At 35.7% G+C, this 24,196-nt stretch overlaps 2 protein-coding genes across 2 annotated transcripts; one reads left to right on the top strand and one right to left on the bottom strand.

Annotated features, from left to right (window-relative positions):
- Positions 1 to 1,890: 1,890 nt before the first annotated feature.
- On the bottom strand, positions 1,891 to 13,325 carry ush1gb (Usher syndrome 1Gb (autosomal recessive)). Its single transcript, XM_055176438.2, has 4 exons — positions 13,019 to 13,325; positions 6,685 to 7,135; positions 3,694 to 4,257; positions 1,891 to 3,471 (listed from the first exon to the last, which is right to left on the bottom strand). Exons 1-4 carry the CDS (start codon positions 13,180 to 13,182, stop codon positions 3,187 to 3,189), a joined length of 1,464 nt encoding a protein of 487 aa, XP_055032413.2. The 5' UTR covers positions 13,183 to 13,325; the 3' UTR covers positions 1,891 to 3,186.
- A 3,241-nt stretch (positions 13,326 to 16,566) lies between these two features.
- On the top strand, positions 16,567 to 23,464 carry LOC129421002 (proton channel OTOP3). The gene is made up of 7 exons (XM_055176255.2): positions 16,567 to 16,924; positions 17,455 to 17,591; positions 17,767 to 17,825; positions 17,937 to 18,064; positions 19,681 to 20,402; positions 21,001 to 21,177; positions 22,994 to 23,464. Exons 1-7 carry the CDS (start codon positions 16,675 to 16,677, stop codon positions 23,162 to 23,164), a joined length of 1,644 nt encoding a protein of 547 aa, XP_055032230.2. The 5' UTR covers positions 16,567 to 16,674; the 3' UTR covers positions 23,165 to 23,464.
- Positions 23,465 to 24,196: the final 732 nt, after the last annotated feature.

Raw genomic sequence — 24,196 nt, 5'->3', positions numbered from 1 at the left:
AGTTACAAATAAAGTATAACAATAGTATTTAAAAACAGAAATAGAATCAAATAAATAATAACACTATAATTATTCTATAAATTAAATGTAATGAATATTTTTAAACCTACAGAAGTAATTTTCTTTTGTCTTCTGTTGTTTGATTTTTACGGAAAGAGGATTGCCACTGGTGAAAAAATATTTGAATTCTGACTTTATTCTCAGAATTCTGACTTTAAGTCCATCTATGCGCATAGAAAACAGCTCACTTGCATTTAAATAGTTTAAAATAGCATGAACGTTAACATTTGCAGGTTTAGAAACACATGCCAATAATAAACATTCTATATACATTAATATTTATTTCTGAATGATGCGTATTTGAGCGATTATTATTAAAGAGATTATCCTTTGATTTCTTCTGCTTTCCCACAAAAATATTTTGTGTTTCTTTTGACTGGGTGGGCCAGCAGTCAATCCCTGGCCCTTATGTAGCCTCGCCACTGCAACTGGGGAACTTTCTGTTCATAAATGGTTAAACACAAAATCGCACAACACTGTAAAAATGCTGGTTTGTTACCAGTTTGAGTAAAGGGAGAACCACTGGGTTTAGGTTAAATGTTCATGCTACCCTTGTCAGATGACAAGGATAAAACTTCACAGCGACAACAACTACTATTCACAGCTCAGGCCCACAGACCTCGCTACAGCTGGATTGTGAATCAACACCCAAGGACGTTTCTGTGAAAAACAACCAGGAAAGGCAAGATAACACTCACCACTTGTACTTTTCAGAAGAAATGGAGAAACTGGTATTTGCTGGAACACAGCTTTCTCACTCTATTGCTCTGATTTCCCAAATATCAACCAGGCTCCACATCCACCAAAGCCTCCAGGCCCACTGAAAAAAATGATTCATTCAATTTACTCAATTTTTTAAAGTGTTTGCAATCAATTTATTTAAGCTACATTTAAAAAAGTTTTTTATTTTATTTTACTTTACTAATCTTTTTTGGTTAAATGTAGCTTAAATAAATTGATTGCAACCACTTACCTTAAAAAGTTGATTAAATTCAATGAATCATTTTGCCCAGCTAGCCTTTTGGTTCTCAAAACGTTTCCCTAACGCTAGTTTTTGGTTTCCAAAAAACATTTTTTTTACAAAAATAGAACATTATTAGAACGTTCTCATAACGTTAGGAGAACATTATTTTAACATTAGGAGAACGTTAAACTAACCTAAAAATAATGTTCTATTTTCACAAAGAAAACTTTCCTGGCTTACCAAATACAAACCTTGGAAAATAAACGTCTTCCTCTCCATCTGAGAGAGAGAGCACTCCGACCTCTGCCACACCGTCAGGAATCAAACCAGCCCTCATCTGCAAACAGTTAAGCCATTTCCACAGAATAAAGTCAGAAGTCTTGGTGTAATCTTACTACAAAAAAAAAACATACAGTTAAAGGTGCAGTGTGTAATTTTTAGAAGGATCTCTTGAAAGAAATGCAAAATAATGCACAAAACTATATTATCAGGGGTGTATAAAGACCTTTTTATAATGAATCGTTATGTTTTTTATTACCTTAGAATGAGACGTTTTTATCTACATACACAGTCCCCGTACATGAAAGTTGTTCACCACTAGATGCTGCTAAAATGTACACACTGCACCTTTAAATCATAGTTTTTTTTGTAAGGGCTGCAATTCTCAAATCACAAGACCACCAAACGATCACATACACACAACACTTGTGTGACTTTATAAACATATCTCATTCTCTCGCTCTCTCTTATAATCTTTCTCTTTTTCTTGGCAGTAGACAAGGTGAAGACAGTATGAAGGGTCAAGAAGTGCAAAGACATCCAATACAACAAACACAGAAAATCTTAAAAGCATTAAATAACTGCTCTTTCACTATTGTACTCAACTATACTTTATTAACATTTTATCACAGCTATTCACAATTTGTCACTGAATACATTGGCATTTGGCGACCCTAAACATGTATAAGTGCCGAAGTCACATTTCGACGTTAAAATAAGAAAATGAAGCATAAAAACCTTAATTCTCATTACTGTATGCAAAACATGACATCATGTTATTTTAATGGCAGTACTTGTACATCATGATAGTTAAGGTAAAATGTGACCTGGACCCACAAAAATAAAAATAGGGACAATCTTAACAAGTATATCTTTTAAAACATTCAAGACATTAAAAGAAGAGAAAGAAATAAGAAAAGTGAAGAGAAAATGAAATGGGACTCGTTTAGAATTCCACAGACAAGAACTTTAAGAGAAAGCGAAGACTGGTAAATACTTAAACCTATAGTATAGAGAGAAGTTAGTCATGGATGAGTAAGTGTATATGCGCTTATATGTGAGTGTTCTGGACAGACAGATAAAGTAACAAGAGTTATATCACCTTTCTAGGTGTCTGCCACTAAAACCATTCAGCACGGTCCCATAAATGAGCCAAGGTACAAATAATCCATAATCCATTAATAATTCAACTATACAAATATCGGATCAGGTGACAAATCTATAACTGTATGAATTTTATATAGTGCATGATCATATCAACATAAACATCATCTGAATTCTGGACTCTTATGTTGTGCACAAGTTGAATTAATGAATTTCCTGCATAACTTTGCCACAATAATACCTGCAATGACTTTTGGCTGGATTTCAAAACTCCGTAAATACACCAAAAATGTACAATCCCAAATAAGACTTAGAATATTTTAGTATTTCCAATCTATTGAGAAATGATGAATAGTTTATGTACACTGAAACCATTTATCAACAATCATGTGCATATTTGACTTCATTCTCCAAGCAGAAAATGTCTGATAGTGTAATACAGCACGGCTGAAGCTGTAGTTTGCCTCCTCACCACAGGGGGGCGTAATTATCATGTATATTGACCTTACAGTTCAATGAATGATTGGGTGTACAGTGAAACAGACACATGCAACGACTCTGTTCCCAAACTTATTAAGCTGCCTACACAGACAGTTCGAAAAAGTTTGCCAAAAAAAAAAGGTTCCATCTTTTAAGGTGAAGGCAATCCCAGAATACACTGCACTGTTAAAAAAAAATCATAAAATATGGCGAATGAATCAATTGCAAATATGTTTCATTGTAGACGACAGGCAGCAAGGCAGTAGATTCTGTATACACGGAGAAAACCATTCAGTCGTTCACAGCACAGTGTCCTGCATGTCATCATCTCCGTCCAGGACACGGTTGCGTCTGCTGCAGGCGTCCAGTAGTTTTTTGCGAGGTCCCAGAGGAATGTGGATGCTGATGAGATCCTGCTCTGAACAAAGGAGCAACGCGTCCAAGTCCATTTGCTCCCGATTAAAGATGGAGATGAAGTCGGTCAAACCCTGAGACGCTAGGAAGACTTCCAAAGGAGCTGATGAAGGTTGCTGCTCATCATCCTCCTCTTCCAGACCCAGGTCTCCTTCTTCCCATGGCAAATCCTACAGGACACAACATCAAACATTTAGATTTAAATCAAGAGATTAAGTGATTCTTAAATTACAAGAAGCACAATGTTGTGTGCTCGATAAGAAAACGATCTACCAGCCATGCTTGAATTTGAAATTATAGGTAAAATCACCTGACCATAGTTAACATAAAAAAACAATAACATGATATGACTTAACCAGTAAAGTCAAGCCCTTTAGATTGTATATTTATACCTGTAAGTTCCTCTCTTGGAGACCCAATGAGCTGTCAACGCTGACTTCATCTAGACTGGGTGATCGCATTGGCAATCTTCCACGTAATCTGACGTTTGGTGCCCGTCCCACTGGCTCACTCCCAGCTACGCTGCCCTCATCCCGACCCATGCGAAACAGCCCATCAGTCACATAATTCCGGCGGAATACCATGGTGCCGAGTCCTGGCCGGTTAAACAGAGAGTCCCGACCCGAGTCTGTGCTAATTTCAGAGTATGCGGCATCATACAGGCCTGGGTCACTGATCGCCCGAGAAACAGTGTCTTCATCCTCTTCATCCACCCTCATGTCCTGTTTACCTGAAAACACGTTACGGATGTTGAGTCGTGGGTTTGGCTGTTGTCTTGGGCCGGCGTATGTACCCTGCTTTAGAAACATCACATCATTGCCCAGCTGAAGACCAGAGAGCGAGCGAATGCTTCTTCGGCCATCCTCAGAAATCTTAAACGTTCCTTCTCCTTGTTTCTTCTTATCGAGACGCCGCTGAATCTTTGTTTTGCCTCTAGCTGTGGACTGAAGTGTTGCCTGTGGAAAAAATGAATAGTTCACCTGCAACTAAAGGCCAGTTTACACAACAACATTTTCAAGTAAAAACTTTTATGCATTTCAAGTGTTTAGCTGTTCATTTACACATCAACGGCATTTTTTGTTTCCTGAAAATGCAAACTTTTGAAAATGGGCTTTAACGTGCAAGTTTTTGAAAGTGACAGCATGTTTCAACGTAAATGACAAAAACGCAAATCTGTAAAAATAGTGATTTTTCATGCAAAAATGTTCAGTATACGGGCATGCGCGAATATTTGACATCCATAACAACAATGGACTGTGTTTAACGCATCTCCAAAAAAGCGTACAAAATTTTGCTGCTTTATATTCCACGATCAGTATAGTAATACATTTACCTCATCATTCACCCAAACAAAATCGCTTGATGCTATCGTCATCTTTAAGGGAGTCGCACACCGGACGCGCAGCTCAGCGTCTAGGACAACTCAGAGGTTTCGTACACCGGAAGTACACATTAAATAGCGTGAGCTTTGTCAGATAGTGTCTACTTCAAATGCAAAATATACTTTAGCAGCCAATATTAATTGTTAATGATTTGGAACAAATATAATGTGTGCTCTCTGGAGGGATTTGAGCAATCCTGAGTCAAGCTGTCCGCGGCACCTGTCGGCGCCGGTGTGCGTATACTCATAGAAAACAATGTGATTGATTTTTTTAGAACGGTCTGGCGTCTGACCCCCTTTATTATTTGTATTTATTGATCTGTGAAAGAATGTATATGTGCGCAGGCATGTAGTGTTTCTTTACAAAGTAATATCACCCACTACTGGCCTGGCATGAAAAATACTGCGTTTTTAGACATTTCTGTGGATCCGTGTAAATGCAAGTTGTTTTACCAACAATAGCTGTGTTTCCATTGCAGATTTGCGCAACACTTTGGCGCTGTTTTCTAAATTTTGACAAAAGACAATCACGATATTACAGCATTTCCATTTATCGATGATATGCAACTAAAAAACATAGTTTTTCCTCTCGCAATCCCGTCGACTGATATTGGTAGATTTACTAATATCACATCCAGCACACTAGGAGTTATTTTAACCGAAGGAGACAGAATTATACAAACATGAATGCCAAGGAAAGCCTCATATACTTAGGAGCGGCAACATATAAGTGTTTCTTGGAGGTAATAGTACATTATTTTAAATCAAAAGCCTTTTAATAGGTATTGAGGTGTTTCTGGGAGGTATTAGTTCATACCGTCTCATCTTCAAATAATAATAATAATAATGTGACTTACTTGCATCAAGTGATTGCAGTTTTGCTAAATACACCTCTTCTGAATTACCTCATGCGAGCGTAAAGTTTTTTGCAATATGTGGGAGTTTTTGTGAAATTGACGTGTTTCCATTGGCCGTATTTTCAATTTGCAATGTCAATTTGAGCAACTTAAAGGTCAATGCAGCAACTGTCATGTGTACGTAATTTTTTTTTTAGATTCTGTATACGTTACCCCAACACTCTGCATAACTATTATAAATATACCCTTTAAAAGTACTCAAAACATATTCACAAGACTTACGTAAGGAATAATTGACGACGGGCCATTGAATTATAAGAAAATAATGCACACCCAAGATGCAATGCGGCACGACGCGGTTACCACAAACATTGCTCTGGTGCCTATTTTTAATACATTTGACAAGTTAGGTGTGCTGTTATCAGAAATTAATGCATACCCACAGAACATTTCTCAGCCAATCAGAATACAGCATTTAACAGACCCGTGGTATAATAAAGGATAATTCCGGTATTTAACACTTTGAGTCTCATTTCTGGTTTGTTTTGGATGAACTACAGTGATGTATACAGAAATTTTAACATTGGGTCGTGTCTTGACTTTTTGACTAATTTAAAAGCGTCTCTTGACTGCTTCAGAATGGAAGAGCGGAAGTATATATACGCGGTTGTGAGGTATCTGAAAAAATAGTTCCACTATAGCAAATAACACGGATTAAAATCATACATTGCCCCGATATATTTGTTTTGAAAATGAACGTTAAGTGTTGTTTTAATGACATGTTTGTGCATGGCCCTTGACCTCCATTCTGAAGCAGTCAAGAGACGCTTCTAAAGAGTCAAAAAGTCAAGACATGACCCATTGTTAAAATTTCTGTGTCCATCACTGTAGTTCATCCAAAACAAACCAGAAATTAACCTTTATTGTGCATCTGACATCTCATGGTATACTGTTTGAATAAGTGTGTTGAACTAGCGTGATGTTGCGTGTGACACAAAATAACATCATGTTAAAAAGTGAGTAATGATTGGTCATTTTACTGTCTGTCAGACTGAAAAAATGTATCGGCTGATTCAGATAATAAAAAAAAAATATCGGCCGATAAATTGGCCTCTGCAATATATTGGCCCATCACTACTTCATACCTGCGAGTACGTCATATTGGGGTCGAGGGTGTTGAACTGGGGGATCTTGCGGCTCAACGTGCTGCCAAAACTGCTGTAGCTCATGGTGTCTAACGCATCGGTCGCAGCCGTCTCTCTCAAGAAGCGTTTCTCCATGCGCTCGTGATGTCTGCGCTGAAGCTTCTCACAGTTCCTGATGCGTTTCTCGGCGTTACGAAAGCCACGGTCCTTCAGTTTGCTCACCAGCTTGGGGTTGATGGTGATCTGCTTGGCGGCGATGGAGTCCAGGTATCTCACGCATTCCATGTGTCCTCTGGTGGCCGCCATGTCGAGCGGCGTGTGGTAGTCGTTGTCCAAGCACCAGACGTTTGCGCCGAACGACACCAGAAACGACAGGCAGTTTAAATGGCCATTAGCTGCAGCCAGATGAAGAGGAGTATTTCCCCAAATATCACATTTATCTGGATCTCCTCTGGGGCAGAAACACAGAAATGATTATGATGTCTGAATGTCTTGACCACCAACTCTGACCATGTCAGTGATGCATGTTTAATATTTCTCGATGATTCAAGCAAACACCGATATCTAAAGAGCAAACGATGGCTTGAATTTGACATGCAAACACCGGTTTTTTGCATAAACTAATGCTTATTTTCATATGTGCAACATTTGTGCTCAGCACTACACCTACAGTAATCCAAATAACTTTGTCTTTAATTTTTCATTACCTACAAGAATTTTATGTTCAAGCAAACAAAAGGATCTAAGTCAAAACATATTTACCATTCATGTGGGTACACTGTGTGAATCATGTGTGTGTGTGTGTATGTGTTCTGGTAAGGTGTTAATCTGAATAAGTAACATGATGCTTTGGAGATCACTTACCAACTGTAACATGTTACATATGACTAAACCCACTGACACATCATGCAGACTAGTGTTTGTGACTCATATGGACATTTAAAACCATGCAACATGCATTGTACCTTCAACCACCAGCATTTTACAAATACCTTAAACAGAAATTTCTATTGCATTTGTTACATGCATAATGCATTAATTTAATTTTGACTTATTTGGCAGAACCATCAACACCCAAGCGCACATCAACATTTCCTGCTGAACCAACTGTTTGTGTTTCCCTCACATCACATTAGGGTGATTCTCGCGAAATTAGACTTGCGAGGTGTCATGAAACATTTAAATAAAAAAAGTAAATGCTATCAAAATAAGAAGCATAGTTACAAACATCTCTTCATGTACTATTTTGCACATGATTTCAAATGACATCATACAAACCAATATTTTAGTTTTTTCCACATTTAAAGGGAAAATTTTCATTACCGCAATGTGTCCATGACTGGATTTTGGTTCTTTGACATGAAAATATTTATAATTAAAACGTCTAAAAAATCAAAAGCTTCAGTGCATGTTATACTATAAACATTTACAGTAAAGAAACATGTGGTATTTGGTGATCATTGGTAAATGTAGAGACTATAATAAGGAATATTTTTTTTTCAATTTTCTCATCCTCCGCAACAATTTTAAATCTTTGTTTAAGCCCTCAGGAACTAACATTTAAAAAAATAGTTGTAAGGGACATAATTAACTGTGACACTCAAGATGGCTACCAGGCAGGCATGGATTAACGCACGGGCCTACTGGGCACTTGCCCAGGGCACTGGGCCAGCAGGGGGCCCTGTCAAATTTACTGTGTCTATTAAATATTTTAATTTTATTTTCAGTAAAATTGTGTTAAATATTGAGGAATAATGTGAATTTCTTTGCAGTTGCAAAGTATTAACTAGTAAATAAATCAAATAATAATTTTAATGTATTGCTGCGCTGTTGAAAGGGACATCTAGAGGCGAGTGAAAAGCATTGCGTAATATAAAAGTCACGCATAGAAAACGGTTACTCAAAGACCAAAACAAAAATGAGTTTAAAACCACAACCAAGTGGATCAATGAAAAGAAAGCACAAAAGGACAGCTTTTCCTCACCATGCCAGTCAGCAAGAGAATGTGAAGGAGAATGTTCATTTTCTCTAATGGGAAGAGTAAAAAACAAACTAAGAAGCAAAATGTGTCAAGGACGTCTTTCATGGCCATTGAATGCGATCTTGTAAGGGAACTTGATTTTGATGATGTGGTGGAAGAGTTTTCTCTGAGGAAATCGAGAAAGATACCCCTCAGCTAAGGTAAATTTAAACCAACTTTTTTTTAAAACCAACCTTTTTGTTCTAAGCTAGGGGCTGGACACACCAAAGCTTTTACGCCCGCGGCCGGCGCATGTTTTCAATTGATTCCAATGTTTTTCAAATAAGCAAGCAGCTAGCGGGTTTTTTCCGCGTTGAAAACCGGCGCTCGGGGTTTTATTCGCGCTCAGCGCTGAGCGTCGAGAGTTCAAAAATATTCAACTTTTAGTGAAAAGCTCCGCTCTTCTTTTTGATGGAGTATGTTGTACAGTATGTTGACAGATACTGGTGAGATATAAATAAACCAATTTGTGGTGTGAAAGTACAGAATATTGTGTGCATTCTCTCCCCGCGTATTAGTGCCATTGTTAATCCTGTATGATGGGGCATACAGGCAGAGGCAAACCAACACTTGAGCCCTTGCATACAGGTGCAACGCTGTTGCCCAAAAAATTGGTAAAGGGGGCCTTTGAGACATCTGTGCCCAGGGCACATCATCGCCATAATCCGTCCCTGCTACCAGGTTAGCAGTTCTTATTTTTTCTCTCCAGATAAAAGTTGAAATTTTGTTTGTCATGGCACCTAGACAACTTTTTAGTTCTCATTACCGAAACATGAGTTTGTAAATGGATATATTTAATGTAATATCATGTTGCAGTAATGATCATTTTTTATAATCTAAAAAATGTAAATAATTCTATAGGAAATATGTTTTAAATCCTCTAAAAATAGTGATTATAGTAAGTTCAGACCTTAATCTTATGTGAGCAAAAAAATCTGATGCGGGACACCTTTTAAATCTGGATTTCGTGAGAATCACCCATTAATATGACATCTACTGTAGCTTTACAACAGACTGCAAAAAAACAGACTTGTGCATGGCCACTTAAGTGGACTGAAATGCAACAGAAGCTGAAAATGTGCTGATGTACTGTGCTGACATTTAAGTGGAAATGCCAACAGCAGGCGACATAGAGAGAACAAATTGTCCTATTTCATCATGTTGACCTTTAAGTGCAATAAAAACATCTCTCCCTTATTCTCTCTGCCATTGAAGTATTACCTTTACTTTCATCTCCTCACACTTAAAGGGGACAGAGAATGAAAAACCATTTTTACCTTGTCTTTGTTGAATAATGGTAGTCTACCCGCATTCACAAACATACAAAAAGTGCTAAACATACTAAACATCTCAGTCTCATAGAAATTCCTCTTTTAGAAATGTCAGCCAGAAAACAGCCCAATCTGAAAAACTGATGCTTATGACATCACAGGCATCTAACTGCCCCTCCACTTTAAAATAATTGACTACATTTTTTGAGTGGCAGCAAAGTCAGCCAATCAGTAATGAGATTGCAAGTTAAGCCAGTAGGGGGAGCCAAATAGGTGCAAAACCACTTGTTTAAAATCCCCCACCCTAATAGAGCTATCTGAGAGAGGTTTTTAGGAAGCTTCTAAGGCATTATAGACCCAAACAAAAACATTTTTTGTCTACATGTCACAGAACAAGGATAAATACTCCGTTCAATCATTCTATGTCACCTTTAAGGAAGCTCACAAACACACTCAAGATCTTCACTATAGTGACAATCCTGAATTGTGACATCAACGGCAACAATGTAAATCTATATCACACTTATAAAAGATAAACTGACAGTACAGCCAAGTGTACTCATGATAAGTCCACAGACAGACACTAAAAGTTTCCAGACCCTGACATTTATATTCATTCAACAATAAGCCCTATAAATCTGCCCTATCGGACATATTTGGGGTCTTATTGTGCATAATTTATCAGTGCACAAACTTTGAGTCTGACATTATCACAAAACCCTGCCCACTGGCTTATACTTTTTAGAAGATGAGGAATACGAGAGACTGAAGTGAACATGGTTTGTATTTACAGATTGGGTTTGGTGTTACAGCGTAAGATGTGAAGCTGATCAGAGAACAGTGAGGTTGATCACAGAGCAGAACATTTAACTTCCATTATTAACCCCGTCATGAGATAAGAGGCAGGTTATTTAGATCTCATTACCTAATGAATTGCAAATAAAACAACACCACTGATCTGGTATGAGCTGTTTAAAACATCAGCACTTGACTCTATAGCAAACAGAACATATAGAGAGAATATATTTGAATAAAAATCTGTAGGGCTGCATGACGATTAATCGCAACTAGTCGTTTACAGAATAAAAGTTTTGTTTACATCATACATATATGTGTGTTTACAATGTATAATAATTCTGTATATATAAATACACACGCATGCATGTATATATGTAAGAAATATTCACATGTGTATATACATTTTTATATTTATATATATAATTCATATAAATACTTAAAATATAATTTTCCCCCTTAAAATTATACATGTATATGTAAAATAATTATGTATATATAAATACACACAGTACACACACACATATGATGTAAACAAAATTTTTATTCTGCAAACGATTGATCGTTATGCAGCTCTAAAAATCTGTGTATTATATTTACATAAATCACCCAATAAAGCTTGAGAAGGCCACAGTATAGAGATTTCATTGTCCTGAGTGACCTTTATGCAAATTAGCCTGGAGCAATAAAAATGCAAATGAATAAAACCAGATATCCATCAGTCTTGATAGATGTAATACCACAAAGAACACTGAAGCACCATCCTGCTAATAAAACTCTCTCTATATATCTGAATATCTCATAACCAGACCTCTACCAGTCACATATCAATTTACAGTTTATAAACTCTTAAAGTGAACACTTTTAGCCAAACAATCATGTTTTTTAACCTGATGTGTTATGAGAGGCTTGTGTAAGCGTCACAATTGATGTTTAATTCTTTATTTCTGTATAAGTGCAGTTAACTGTATTCTAAACCAGTACCTGCATACAAGCTTGTATAAACTTCATATTCTGTATTCCTCTCTAATGCATAGACACATTTTAATACACGCATGGTCTTACCTTACTTCATATTACTTTTATCCGTCTATCTATCAACAACATAGTTCTGAAATACTACCACATACCATTACACTTTAATGCTTCATGTACAGAAATCATTGTATTAGTATTGTACCATGCCCAAAACCCTGTAAACAAAATATGTTAAGTTTTGTTGGTATAAAAGTCATTAATGTAGTATAGCACAAATACCTCAACAGATTACAAATGAAATCATTTATTCATTTTCTCCAAATCATATAAAATCTGCATAAACTAACAGATCATTATAGTAAAATTCAAAAACAACTTTAACTTTTATTGGCTGTTTGAGGTATGAGTGACACTGAAGACCATTTAAAAGCTAAAAAAGTATTCGGCTGATTTATAATCCCATGAGAATGTATTATAACCAACATTTTACAACATACTTATTAGCATGTTTGCAGCAAAAGCCAAAAATACATTGTATGATATATGATTAAATGATAGATTATTCTTTTATGCCAAAATCATTAGGATATTAAGTAAAGATTATGTTTCATGTAGACATTTTGTACATTTCCTATTGTAATTATATCAAAACGTTTATATCTGTGAGTGTATGCAGTGCTAATGACATCATTTGGACCACTTTGAAGGTGATTTTCTCACTATTTTTTGCACCCTCAGATTCCAGATATTCATAGTAAGTTGTATCTCGGCCAAATTATGTCTTATCCTAACAAACCATACAACAATGGAAAGCTTTCACAACATTCAGATGATGTATGTGTCTCAATAAAAATGACCCTATGACCAGGGTAACATATAACATTGGGCTACGATGTTTGGGGTTTAAGAGAGTCCATGCATAAAACAAGAAAATAGCAACAGATTTTTTGTATTTTTTAAACTAGATGGTCTTCACCATTGGTATTGGTTTTACAGATGTTACTGTACCAGAAGTACTCCACTTATCAAACATAAAGCTTTAATAACATCTATATGAGTTTTTATTATAGGAACATACCACAAAATGTTGCTTGGTTTTAAATGATAATTTTGACATAAAACATGATGATCTCATGGAGGCCCCATTATTTATAATAAAGTGGGATTATAAATACACATAAATTATTAAAAATAATGTGTTTATATTAACAGAAATTAAAGTATTTAAATATGATGTAGGTCTATGTCTAAAGTAAGGTCTATGTCTTACCCTCTCCCCACCACCAGTCTCAGCGCGTCCAGGTTACCGTGGTGAGCGGCCCAGAGCGTCGGCGTCATTCCGTCATCATCCGGAGCGTTGAGATCTTTACGCGTCGCCTCTTTCAGCAGCTCCAGGTATCCGTCACGAGCCGCCTGGTGATATTTATCGTTCATGGCGGCGGCTGGACGCGTTATCCCGGATCACTGAGGCTCATTTGGCGCGTGTTTTCCCCGCGGGATTCACGTGCGCTGCCCGCGACTCGGACAGAGCAACTGAGAGCTCGAGCGGTTGCTAGGGGAGGCTTCCAGGATGACCACGCCCACTTCCGCCTGAGATCACACACCTGAGATATGAGACCACAGCGCTGCGATGGCAGATCTTTTAGGGAATTTGAAATGGCCTTTAGTTTGCACTCACAATAAAAGCTAATAAAAGTTATTGAGGTATATTAAAAAAAAATATTTTTGTAGGATTGCACATCTTTGAATGCATACTAGAGTTATTCTGTATGGAAACATTAAAATACAGAAAAGATGACTTTTTTAAAGGTGATATTTTCTTTTTTAATTTTATTATTTTATATGGTAAGTTTTACATTCATAAATGCAATCAGGCCCAGTATTACTCAATTTAAGGTTCAAATAAAAATGTATTTTGAAACATTGAAAGTACTTTCAAGTCTTTAAGCTACGAAGACAATATTACAATGCCAAATTGCTCATTTAAAAGGATTATATTGTACACCCTCCTTATTCTTTTCAATCTTTGACTTTATTATTTGTTTTCTCTTCTTTTCTTACAATTTTATTTGCACAATTATAAAGGCTGTTTAAATGTTTAAATATTGTTTACAATCTATGCATAATGGCCTAATAAAAAGACCTCCGATGTCAGATTCGGTGAAGGATCTCAGATTAAGTGTTTTAAAATAAATAATACAATAAATATGAATATGCTCATTAATATGACATAAATTGAATGAATTATTACATATATTAGGCTTTTGTCATTTTGGGAATATATAAACAGCAAGAAAATGCATAAAACAACAACAATGGAAAAATTGGCAAACATTAGTTAACACACAAAATATAAAAGCCAACAAATATGGTAATTAATTGTGTAAATTATATATATAAAACATAAGAACGTTCGGTTACACTTTATTTTAAGGCGTCACTGTTACATTGTAATTATATATTTAAGTACCAAGTAATAATTATCAACAACATGTACTTACTATAGGGTTGGGGTTAGGAATAGGGTTTGGTTTAGGATTAGTTGCATGTAATTATGCATAATTAACTGTTACTATATTAATTACATGTAACATGTGTAGCAAAAACACCGTAAAATAAAGTGTTACTGAACGTTCTTTGTATGTCACTCAGGCCTACATCCAAGATCAAACAAATCCAATGTAATATATAATATATAATCCACTGAGATAATTTTTTTTAATGATCTGTTCATTCTGTTCTTAGAGCATATAGCTGGATTAAGTTATATGAGATCATTGCATACTCACACGTTTGCTGAAAAGATAGACAACGCATGGACAATAATTTATTAATATTTTAGGTGAAGATTTAGGCAAAATACAGATAACATTTCGAATAAAAATGTTATCTGTAGAAAATGAAAACCGGACAAACTGTTTACCCATTTAGGTCTCCAGAGTCCAGACCTTAATCTAATAATCTGTGGAGGGAGCTGAAACTTCAAGTTGCCAAGCGACAGCCAAGAAACTATAAGGATTTAGAGATGCTCCGTGAAGAGGAGTGCGCCACAATCCCTCCTGAGATCTGTGCAAACCTGGTGACCTGATGAATTACACATCTTACCAGCAAGGCGTTTTCCACCAGTACTAAGTTATGTTATGCTTGGGGATCAAATGGGTGATTCTCACGAAACCATTGAAACACCACGGCACTAATGATTTTAGCTTTAAAATGTGTAATATAGTAACATTAAAAAGCATCAGAATTAACACAATACTGTGTTCTACCTTGCACAATGTGTAATTTCAACATAAGAATTTATAATTGTACATTTTATCTCATTTTCTGCTGAAATTCTCATTACCGCAATGTGTCCGGCTGTGTTTGAACATGCGTTATGTTGTAAATTAATAAAATTAACACAAAAATATTAAGAAAAAAAATAAATGGATGTTTTGCTAGACTACTTTAGATGACTGAAAAAAATATTTACTGAATATTCATGTATAATAATAATAATGAAGAAAAATGTGGAAAATTATGTGTCACACTTTGAGAACAGTTTTAGCACACATAAACAATTTTAATAAAGTTTGATTTTGAGTGATCAAGCACATGGACCAGTTTCTTCAAGATGGCTACCAGGTAAGATCATTTTTTTACAGTTAATTTGAAATATTGTCTTGTCAGAATGCTTACACGACATTTTGATTATCATTACCGCAACAGATGCTTATTAAATGTTAATTTAATTAATAGAAGCATAATACTTTGATTTTAAATGCATGTGCAGAATCTCCAAATTATGTTCTTTCAGGTTTGTCATGTCATTTTGAAAATATGTCAGTGTTGATGTTTTCTGACTGTTGCGGTAATGAGATTTTTTAGGACTATTTTTTAAATTATGTTACAAAAAGTGTTAAATGATAAGTAAAAGTTTTTAAATTAATGTTCCCATTTACTCCAGACTTTGTTTTTCAATGTCTGGTGGGAAAAAAAGTAAATTTAAGCAATTTTTACATTTTCATGCTTGACATTTTTAAAACCAATTTTTCGTGAGAATCACCCAAATACTTATTTCACTTGTGTTGTCTTTTCTCAGAAACAACAAATTGCTATTCAACAGATATAACAAATTGCACAAGTATATACCAAAAGATCCAGCCTACCCTGCATCACGTGTCAAAATTTGTATAATTGTGCACCTTGCATATAGGTTGCTCTTATAAAAATGGAGATGACTTGGCGGCGACGGACTTTACTTCTGCTTATAAAACCATGATCTTATTCTGTTTATGTGAAATAACGTAAGCCTGTGCTGCCAAGAGCAGGTTTGAGCTTACAGACCTACAACAACAAGATGAGCTTAAAAGAACAAAACAATTCCCAGATCACATCAAATCATCAACACTGAAATCCAGTGAAATGAGTTATATTCAACAACAGACCACAGGATTTGTTTATTTCCGTTGTGGGAGCTATATGGTTTCCTCAGGTTTGATGCCCTTTGGAAATATTTTCTAAATGAAGTGGAGACTAATTTCATATATGCCATCGTGGCTTCTGGTGCCAACTGGGAAGGGCCAACAATTACCTGCATAATTGGTATTTGCCACGAAACAATAAAGATGATTGTTTTCAGGATTGTGGTCTCTCTAATGAAATGCTTGTAGTGTGTACATATATGTGTACATATATACCGTATTAAGCTGGCATTTAACGCAGATGACACACCCACTGGTAGGAGTAATTTGTTTATAGGCAGGGAACTTCACACACATCAGTGAGTCTGGTTAATCTGGCAGAAGCTACAGGGTTGCAGTTATGGTGGAAAACTCTGTGATAAATTTATCGTCTAAACCTGTTGATCATACAACAGATCTGGACCATGATCAGAACCCAGCGGTGTCATCTTTGCATGGCCCCAATGGTTTGGCGCGTGCAATGCTTTTGGTTCCCAGTGGACGTGGTCTCATCTCTGGACTGCTGGGTCTCACTCTGGTTCTCTTTGGTGGCTGTCTGGTGACAGGAGATGCTTTCCAGCTCGGAGAAGTTTTTTTGGAGCCTGAGGTGTTTGTGTTGATACTGATGGTACTGAGCATGATATGGATGCTTTGGTTTCTGCTGTGGGCTCGTAGACTGCCGGGTATCATCCCCTATACTGACCATCATGCAGGGGGCGCTACAGTCACAGGTACAGATATCCTTCATCATCATTACACCATCATCACCGTGTGTTGATCATAACCTCCAAATAACCGCTTATCTTAATAACATTTTTGCAAGTCATGGAAATGTTTTAGTTTGCATGGACGAAAAGGTCTCGAAATATTTAATTGGGAAGATTTTCATGATAGCTCTTTGTGTATGAAATCTTCAATCTGGTAATTCACAAACAACATGTCAACAAAGTCAACAAAATCGAATGTGTTTTCCTGCTCTGTAAGATTTCTTATATTTGGACGTATAAACCTTATAAAACATTTTTACACAACGAGATCCCTCACTTACAAGTTTTTGAATGACATTTTTATTTTATTTTCCTGCTCAAAATGATGCCAATATTTTTGACCACACTGTAAACAAATGCAGCATAAAGTTAAAACAACTTGGTCAATTCAACCTACTATTTTAAGTTTTGACCTGTGAATAGTTGACACAACTTTTGAAATTGTTTAACTTAATATGTAAAGTTAAGTATGTTTGTGTGTGTTTGTGTCCCAGGGGTCCTGTTATTTTTTGCGGGGACCAGTTTGTTACTGTGTGTCTTCATGATGGGTTACAACATTTTCATGACCTCATGCCGCTCGATTGGTAAACTTTTATTACCCTTCATTGAGACACCATTTCTGTTCATTCAGGTGAGTACAACAAACATTAACCTAAACTCTGTGACCTCATCGTCGCACATACATGTTGTTGTGTAATGGGTTCTGTTTTGTAGTTCACTGTTTGTTTTTGTTGTGTGTTTTGTAAGCTGACCTGCTCATATCACTACATATCACTGTACCAGCGTTCTGATCTCATTTCTTACAGGCATATTTACTGTGGGCTCATTCTAAAGACTGTATTGACAAACACACAATGCTCACCAGGTACTGGACATACAAATAAACCTCTATGCTTTTGATTGTTTGAAAAAAAGCATAAATTTAAAGATTTATATTCCTATTTTTTATTTAAATGATGTTTTTATTGTAATATAGGTTTGGATTGATGCTGACTTTAAGCACAGATGTGTTACTGTGGTTTCGAGCGGTCACACAGGATGCCATTCATCTGGAGATCGAGATGGGGAACCAGATTATACCTCTAGGTGACATCAACAACACAGGTAGATTAACCCTTTCACGTCCTCAAATTTAACATGCTTCATCAGAGCAATTTATGAATGTACTGAAGCGTTCATACAAATATAAGGGCCATTGTTGTTGTGCAGCAATTGGGAAACTTCAATGAATTAATATGATTCTGTTGTAATTTAATATTTCTTAATATTTACTTATCATTATTACATAATACTTAAATTTAGTGAAGTTACAGCGTAGCACCGAGCCCCTAAGGTGACATTGGAGTAAAAAAAATTTAAAGTTCAATTTCATGTGCTCACGTTTTCAGTTTTTTTTAAGTATAGTTTCACGTGCGCACACTAAACGTAAAAATAAAATTCTGCACGTGAAACTATCGTGTGTGCACGTGAAACTATCATGTGCACACGTGAAAAGGGGGACATTTTCACATTTTCATGGAGCAAAAATGAAATAAAGTTTGGTTTCGCCTGCTCAAGTGAAACTATCGTGCGCGCACATGAAACTATGTGTGCCCACGTGAAACTACCGCGTACGCATGTAAAATTTCACGTACTCACATGATAGTTTCAGTTGAGCACGCAAAAGTTTCACTTGACCATTCCTCTGAGGAATTTAAATTAAAAAAATAAAGCTACACTGTATAAAGTGAAAGTACACTGTAAAAAACATTTTTGTCAAATCAACACATATTTTTATGTTACTTGAACTTAAGCAATTAAGTTAAACAATTTCAACTTGAATTTATAAGTTATGTCAACATTTTTAAGCCAAAACTTAAAATAGGAGGCTGATTTGATTTACAAAACCAAGTTGTTTTTAACTTCGTGTTGCAGAAACTTTTTTTTACAGTAATATATTTTTTCACCCTAAAATTTTCATCTAAAGTGAAACTAAAGTGACATTTTAAGTTGAAAACACTTTTAAGTGTAAATAATTGAAGTAAATTTTCATGTTGATCCAACTTTTAACTTTTTTTTGTAACTTTATTTTTATCATTTAATGCGGCTCCTCACTAGTCAAGAAAGTTGAAATGAATTGTAAATTCAAGTTGATTGAAGTTAAAAATGTAGGCCTATATGCAACAAGGAATTTTTTTACAGTGCATTTTGAAAATCTATAAATCCGCCTTTAAAGATATAGCATAACATTTTTAAGTTGTATTGTTAACATTAGTAAATGCATTGGCTAACATAAACTAACAATTGACAGCATTTATTATTCTTTTTTATGTTAACTTTAGCATTTATACTGTAAAAAATGATTTGCTGTCTTAAATGTTTTGGAAAAAATCTTTTTAACACCAAAGTTGCAACTAACATTAATAAAGATGAAAAATGCTCTAAAACTACTCTTTTAAAAATGTTGCTTTACGAAGTCATAGTAGGCTATGTAATTAATTTCACATGTCAAATCTGTAATGTACAGAGACCCTAAGGGGACATGGAGCAAAAATTAAATAAAGTTTCGTTTTGTGTGCGCGCGGGATAATTTCATGTTAGCACGCGAAACTGATTTAAAAAAAAATCTTGCACATGAAGGTTTCGTGTGAGCACATGAAACTAAGCTTTAGATTTTTTTACTCCAATGTCACCTTAGGGGCTCAATGCATAGTAAGATTAACTCATATACACAATTTCAGATTTGGGCAATAGCAGTCTCTGCCGGTGTGCTCAGCGTGCGTGTGTGGTGCTGCAGAAAAGTTGTGCAGTTTTGTATCCGTTTAACCTGGAGTTCTGTCTTATGGCTGGCTGTATGCTGTACGTGATGTGGAAGAACGTTGGCCGTCGTGTGACGGGCGGACATCAGACCCAGAAGATCACGCTGCACAGATTACATGATGGTGGGGTTCTGCTGGGTCCTGTACTGGGTTTACTGGTGCTGCTGACGGGTGTCACCGTGTTTGTGCTGTACCAGGTGTTTGTTGACCAGCAGGCCCAACGTAACACCGCCTTCCTGCTGTTTTATGGTTTCCACCTGGGTTTGATTCCCGTCATGGTGCTGAGCACTTTTGCGGGCACAGTAATCCACACAACCCAGAAGATGGGTGACGGGCACAGCAGTGAGGATGTGACACAACAGGTTAAAAATCCCACTCGCAGTCTAGATGTGGTGCTGCTGTTGGGTGCAGCATTGGGGCAGCTCTCTCTCTCGTACTTATCTGTAGTAGCCGGGTTGTCCCTGGGGCCCAACGGCATCATGGGAAACATGGACATGACGTTCTCCATTCTCAGCCTGCTGGAGCTCCCGATGCAGAATGTGTTTATCATCCAAAGACTGCAATCACACGCCAACCAACTGCATAAAGACTCCAGCTGTAAGAAAACAGAGAAAAGCCAGAGAGAAGGAAATGTTACAAATAAGGTTTGTTGGTTAAGAGTCTGGATAAAATTATTTAGGAGACCACTTCACAATTATTTTCAGTTTTTCTGAATAATTACTGACAACAGGTTTAAGTAAAACGGCCATTTTTATTGCATTCTGTGACAATATTTCTCTTAAATACCATACTGTATTTGCCAAAAATGAAAACTAGACAAACTGGTCAAAATAATGCAAAACTTGCAATATTTTCAGATCCTGAGTACTGCAAAGAAAACAAGTTCATATTCAATTTTAAACAACACAATAATGTTGAATGAAGAAAAAGTTTCTGGTAATTCACGTACCCTTACCATAAAGTGTTACTCATGTCAAACATTTTTATTAGTTTAAAACCAGAGATTTTATGTGTCCCATGCTTGTAGTCTTTCACATTGCTCTTGGGTGCTTATTTCAGTCCTCAAATTAGCGGACACTGAACTGGATTGACTGAATGTTCCTTAAAGATTAAACTGAAGTGGTCTCTTCATTTTTTCCAGAGCTGTAAATCTTGTAGCAGATCTTTGTACCGTTGAAAACATTTAACATAAGTGTTTACTGTACATCTGAGATACTGAGAGTCATCATTCATGTTCATAAGGAGAAAGGAGAGCATGGTGAGAAAGTCGTGGACACAACAGCAGGTAACGTCCTGTTTGAGGAAGGCAACAACACACCTGACAAAACTACTGACTGTGAGGAGACTCGTGATCATCATTACTGGAACAGGAGGATTATTAAAGAGATCGCAGCCTTTCTTATCATGTCCAACATCATGGTAAGCACTAAAAGATTTCTGTATGCTGTTATCATCACTTCAAAGTGTAATTGAAGATGTTGGATTTGTTGGACTCAAAGTGTAAAATTCAAACCAAGTTGTATGCAAATGCAAAACATTAAAGCAAAGATTAATGCAGTTTAGTGACATTTGTAATATGCCAGCCTGGCAAAGCTGGTGGGTCAGATGGTCTTCCAGCCAGACCAGCTAAGTCCAGCTTGAAAATTGTCCAAAAACCAGCTTTCTACACCAGCTTTTAGCTGTTTTTTCAGTAGGGTTTATTACCAATATATTGAACCATCTGTTTGTATTTTCCTAAACCCCTGATGACAGACATCAAAAAATATCAGTCTAGTACTCATGTTTTCTATTTAAAATGAGGGAAACATGCATGTGTTTTGGATTTGACAAATAAAGGACACACGTTTTTGGTTTTGGGAGACAACATACTTTGTAAGAATTCCACTGTAAAAAAATCTGTAGAAATAGCAGCTGGGTTGCCGGTAACTTACTGTAGATTTAAATTTGTTTTTTACTGGCAACATTTTGTTCAGTTAAATGAACATTAAACATTTACAAGTCTTTGTCTTTACAGAGTAAAACTAAAAAAACTGCATCAAGCAAAACATTCTGGGAAACAAAATCTGAAGCAAAAAACAGAAAAAAGCTGATGATGATTTCTGGTTCCCAGAATGCTTTGCACGAGGCTGTTATTGTATAGTTTTATTCTGTAAAGATAAAGACTTGTAAATATTTAAAATTTATTTAACTTTGAACAAACTCTTGTCGGTAAATAACATAAATTTAAATCTACAGTAAATTACCGGCAACCCAGCTGCAATAACATTGTAATTTCTACGGAATTTTTTTACAGTGTAATTTAAAAAGCACAAACCAGAAGCAATGATACCCAACAAATGGAGAAACGAACGGCTCTTCAAAAAACATTTACGATTTATTTCAAGTTGTGTTTGCAGATTTATGAGAAAGAAACAGCATTATGTATATGATTATTCTGAAATTTGCACTTACTTAAATAGGGAAAATAATAAAAAATGCTTTAAAGGGTACATTTCACAAGACTTTTTAAGATGTAAAATAAATCTTTGGTGTCCCCAGAATACATATGTGAAGTTTTAGCTCAAAATATCATAAAGATAATTTATTATAACATGTTAAAATTGTCACTTTGTAGGTGCGGGCAAAAATGTTGTTTTTTAAAATGCAAACGAGTTGATCTCTGCACTAAATGTCAGTGTCGTGGTTGGATAGTGCAGATTAAGGGGCGATATTATTAAGATCCTCTTCTGACATCACAAGGGGAGACAAATTTCAATGACCTATTTTTTTACATGCTTGCAGAGAATGGATAACCAAAACTAAGTTATCTCTTTCACATTTTCTAGATTAACAAAAGCATTGCGGATTCAATTAGCACTTAAACATGAAAAGTCTGATTTTCATGATATGTCCCCTTTAAAAAGTTAACCAAACATTGACATACGAAATATAAGTATGAGTAAAAATTCATTATATAATTTTCATAAGAAGTTTAATACTGCCTTAAATGTTATTCAACAAGTGACATTTTGACCGGTTTTAAAAATGAATGGATAACCACCACAGATCTGCACTTTTTTGATTTGATAAACTGATTTTGGTAAAAGTACAGACTACTGCATTTCTTCATCATACCTGTAAATTTACCTGACACATTAGATATGGTCTTTGAGACATCAAACATGAAACTACATTCATCAGGGGATATAAAGACATTGATTTAGTATAATCAGTGTTGTTTAATCCGTCTGTGCAGCTCTGGGTCATCTCAGCGTTTGGAGCTCATCCTCAGTTTGAGAACGGAGTCGGGAAGAAGTTCTACGGATTTTCAGCCTGGTTTATTCTGGTTAACCTGTGTCAACCGCTTACCGTGTTTTACCGTATGCACTCTGTTGGTGTCCTGATGGAGATCCTAATATCTGCCTGACCACAAACTCGAAACATAGATTCTGATACATACCGGTATCTGATACATTATCTACAGTAGTTTCCTTTGACAAACACAATTGTTTGCTGACCTACTGCCATTTCATATCTGATTTATTCTCAAAGCGTAACAAACAATATTGATACAAGAATTTGTTCTTGAAACTTGTGTTTATTTTTAAATGTTGTTTTATTATTTATCCATGATTGTATTTGTGATGTTCTTTATAATTAAGATATTATGCATTTTTAAGCAAACCACACTACAGACCTCAAAGTTGGGTTCTGATATCACATGTTGTTAAATTAAATGAATATAAGTTTTATTATTTTTCAACAAAAAACCTAAATCTGTATTTTTTAGTTTTTTTGCTAGCAAACTACTTGGTCTTAAATGAAGCAAACACTGTTTTCCAACAAAGGGTCTTACACTATAAAAATCTGCTGTAGTTATGCAGCTATGTGTCAGTAACTTACTGTAGATTTAACTTCATGTGTTATTATTGGGCAACAGTTTGTTCAGAGTTGAATGGACAATAGACACGAACAAATCTTTACAGAATGGAACAATGGGATAACGGCCTCATGCAAAGCATTCTGGGAACCAGAAATCCTCATCAACCTTTTTCAGTTTTTTCCTTTAGATTTTGGTTCCCAAAATGCTTTGCATGTGGCTGTTATTTTATAGTTATATTCTGTAAATATAAAGACTTGTTAATGTTTAATGTTCATTTAACTTTAAACAAACTGTTGGCAGTAAATAACATAAAATTTAAATCTACAGTAAGTTACTGTAAACAGTAATACTGTCATTTATACAGAAATGTTTAACAGTAAATTCATAAAACAAAACAAAACAAAACTTTTTCTTCTTAAACATCATCTTACACCTTCTAGGTTCTTTAAGGATGTTTAGATGTTTTACTGTAAAACAGAACAAAATACTAATTAAAAAAATGATTTTTTTTTTGCAGTTACATTTGGAGAGTTTGGTTCCAAAACAAGATAACTCAGTTTTTATTTTTTTGTCAAA

Source organism: Misgurnus anguillicaudatus, chromosome 4 (assembly GCF_027580225.2).
Source record: "Misgurnus anguillicaudatus chromosome 4, ASM2758022v2, whole genome shotgun sequence".
Classification (NCBI taxonomy): domain Eukaryota; kingdom Metazoa; phylum Chordata; class Actinopteri; order Cypriniformes; family Cobitidae; genus Misgurnus; species Misgurnus anguillicaudatus.
This window is presented reverse-complemented; position numbering and strand designations above follow the sequence as displayed.

What these genes read in the sequence shown, in the direction of transcription:
- ush1gb (XM_055176438.2), bottom strand. Translation starts at nt 13,182, where the DNA reads ATGAACGATAAATATCACCAGGCGGCTCGTGACGGATACCTGGAGCTG. An exon ending in CCAATATGACGTACTCGCAG is followed by an intron (nt 4,258 to 6,684) that starts GTATGAAGTAGT and finishes TTTTTTCCACAG; the next exon opens with GCAACACTTCAGTCCACAGC. An exon ending in TCCAAGAGAGGAACTTACAG is followed by an intron (nt 3,472 to 3,693) that starts GTATAAATATAC and finishes TGTGTCCTGTAG; the next exon opens with GATTTGCCATGGGAAGAAGG.
- LOC129421002 (XM_055176255.2), top strand. Translation starts at nt 16,675, where the DNA reads ATGCTTTTGGTTCCCAGTGGACGTGGTCTCATCTCTGGACTGCTGGGT. An exon ending in AAGGAAATGTTACAAATAAG is followed by an intron (nt 20,403 to 21,000) that starts GTTTGTTGGTTA and finishes CATGTTCATAAG; the next exon opens with GAGAAAGGAGAGCATGGTGA. An exon ending in TTATCATGTCCAACATCATG is followed by an intron (nt 21,178 to 22,993) that starts GTAAGCACTAAA and finishes CCGTCTGTGCAG; the next exon opens with CTCTGGGTCATCTCAGCGTT.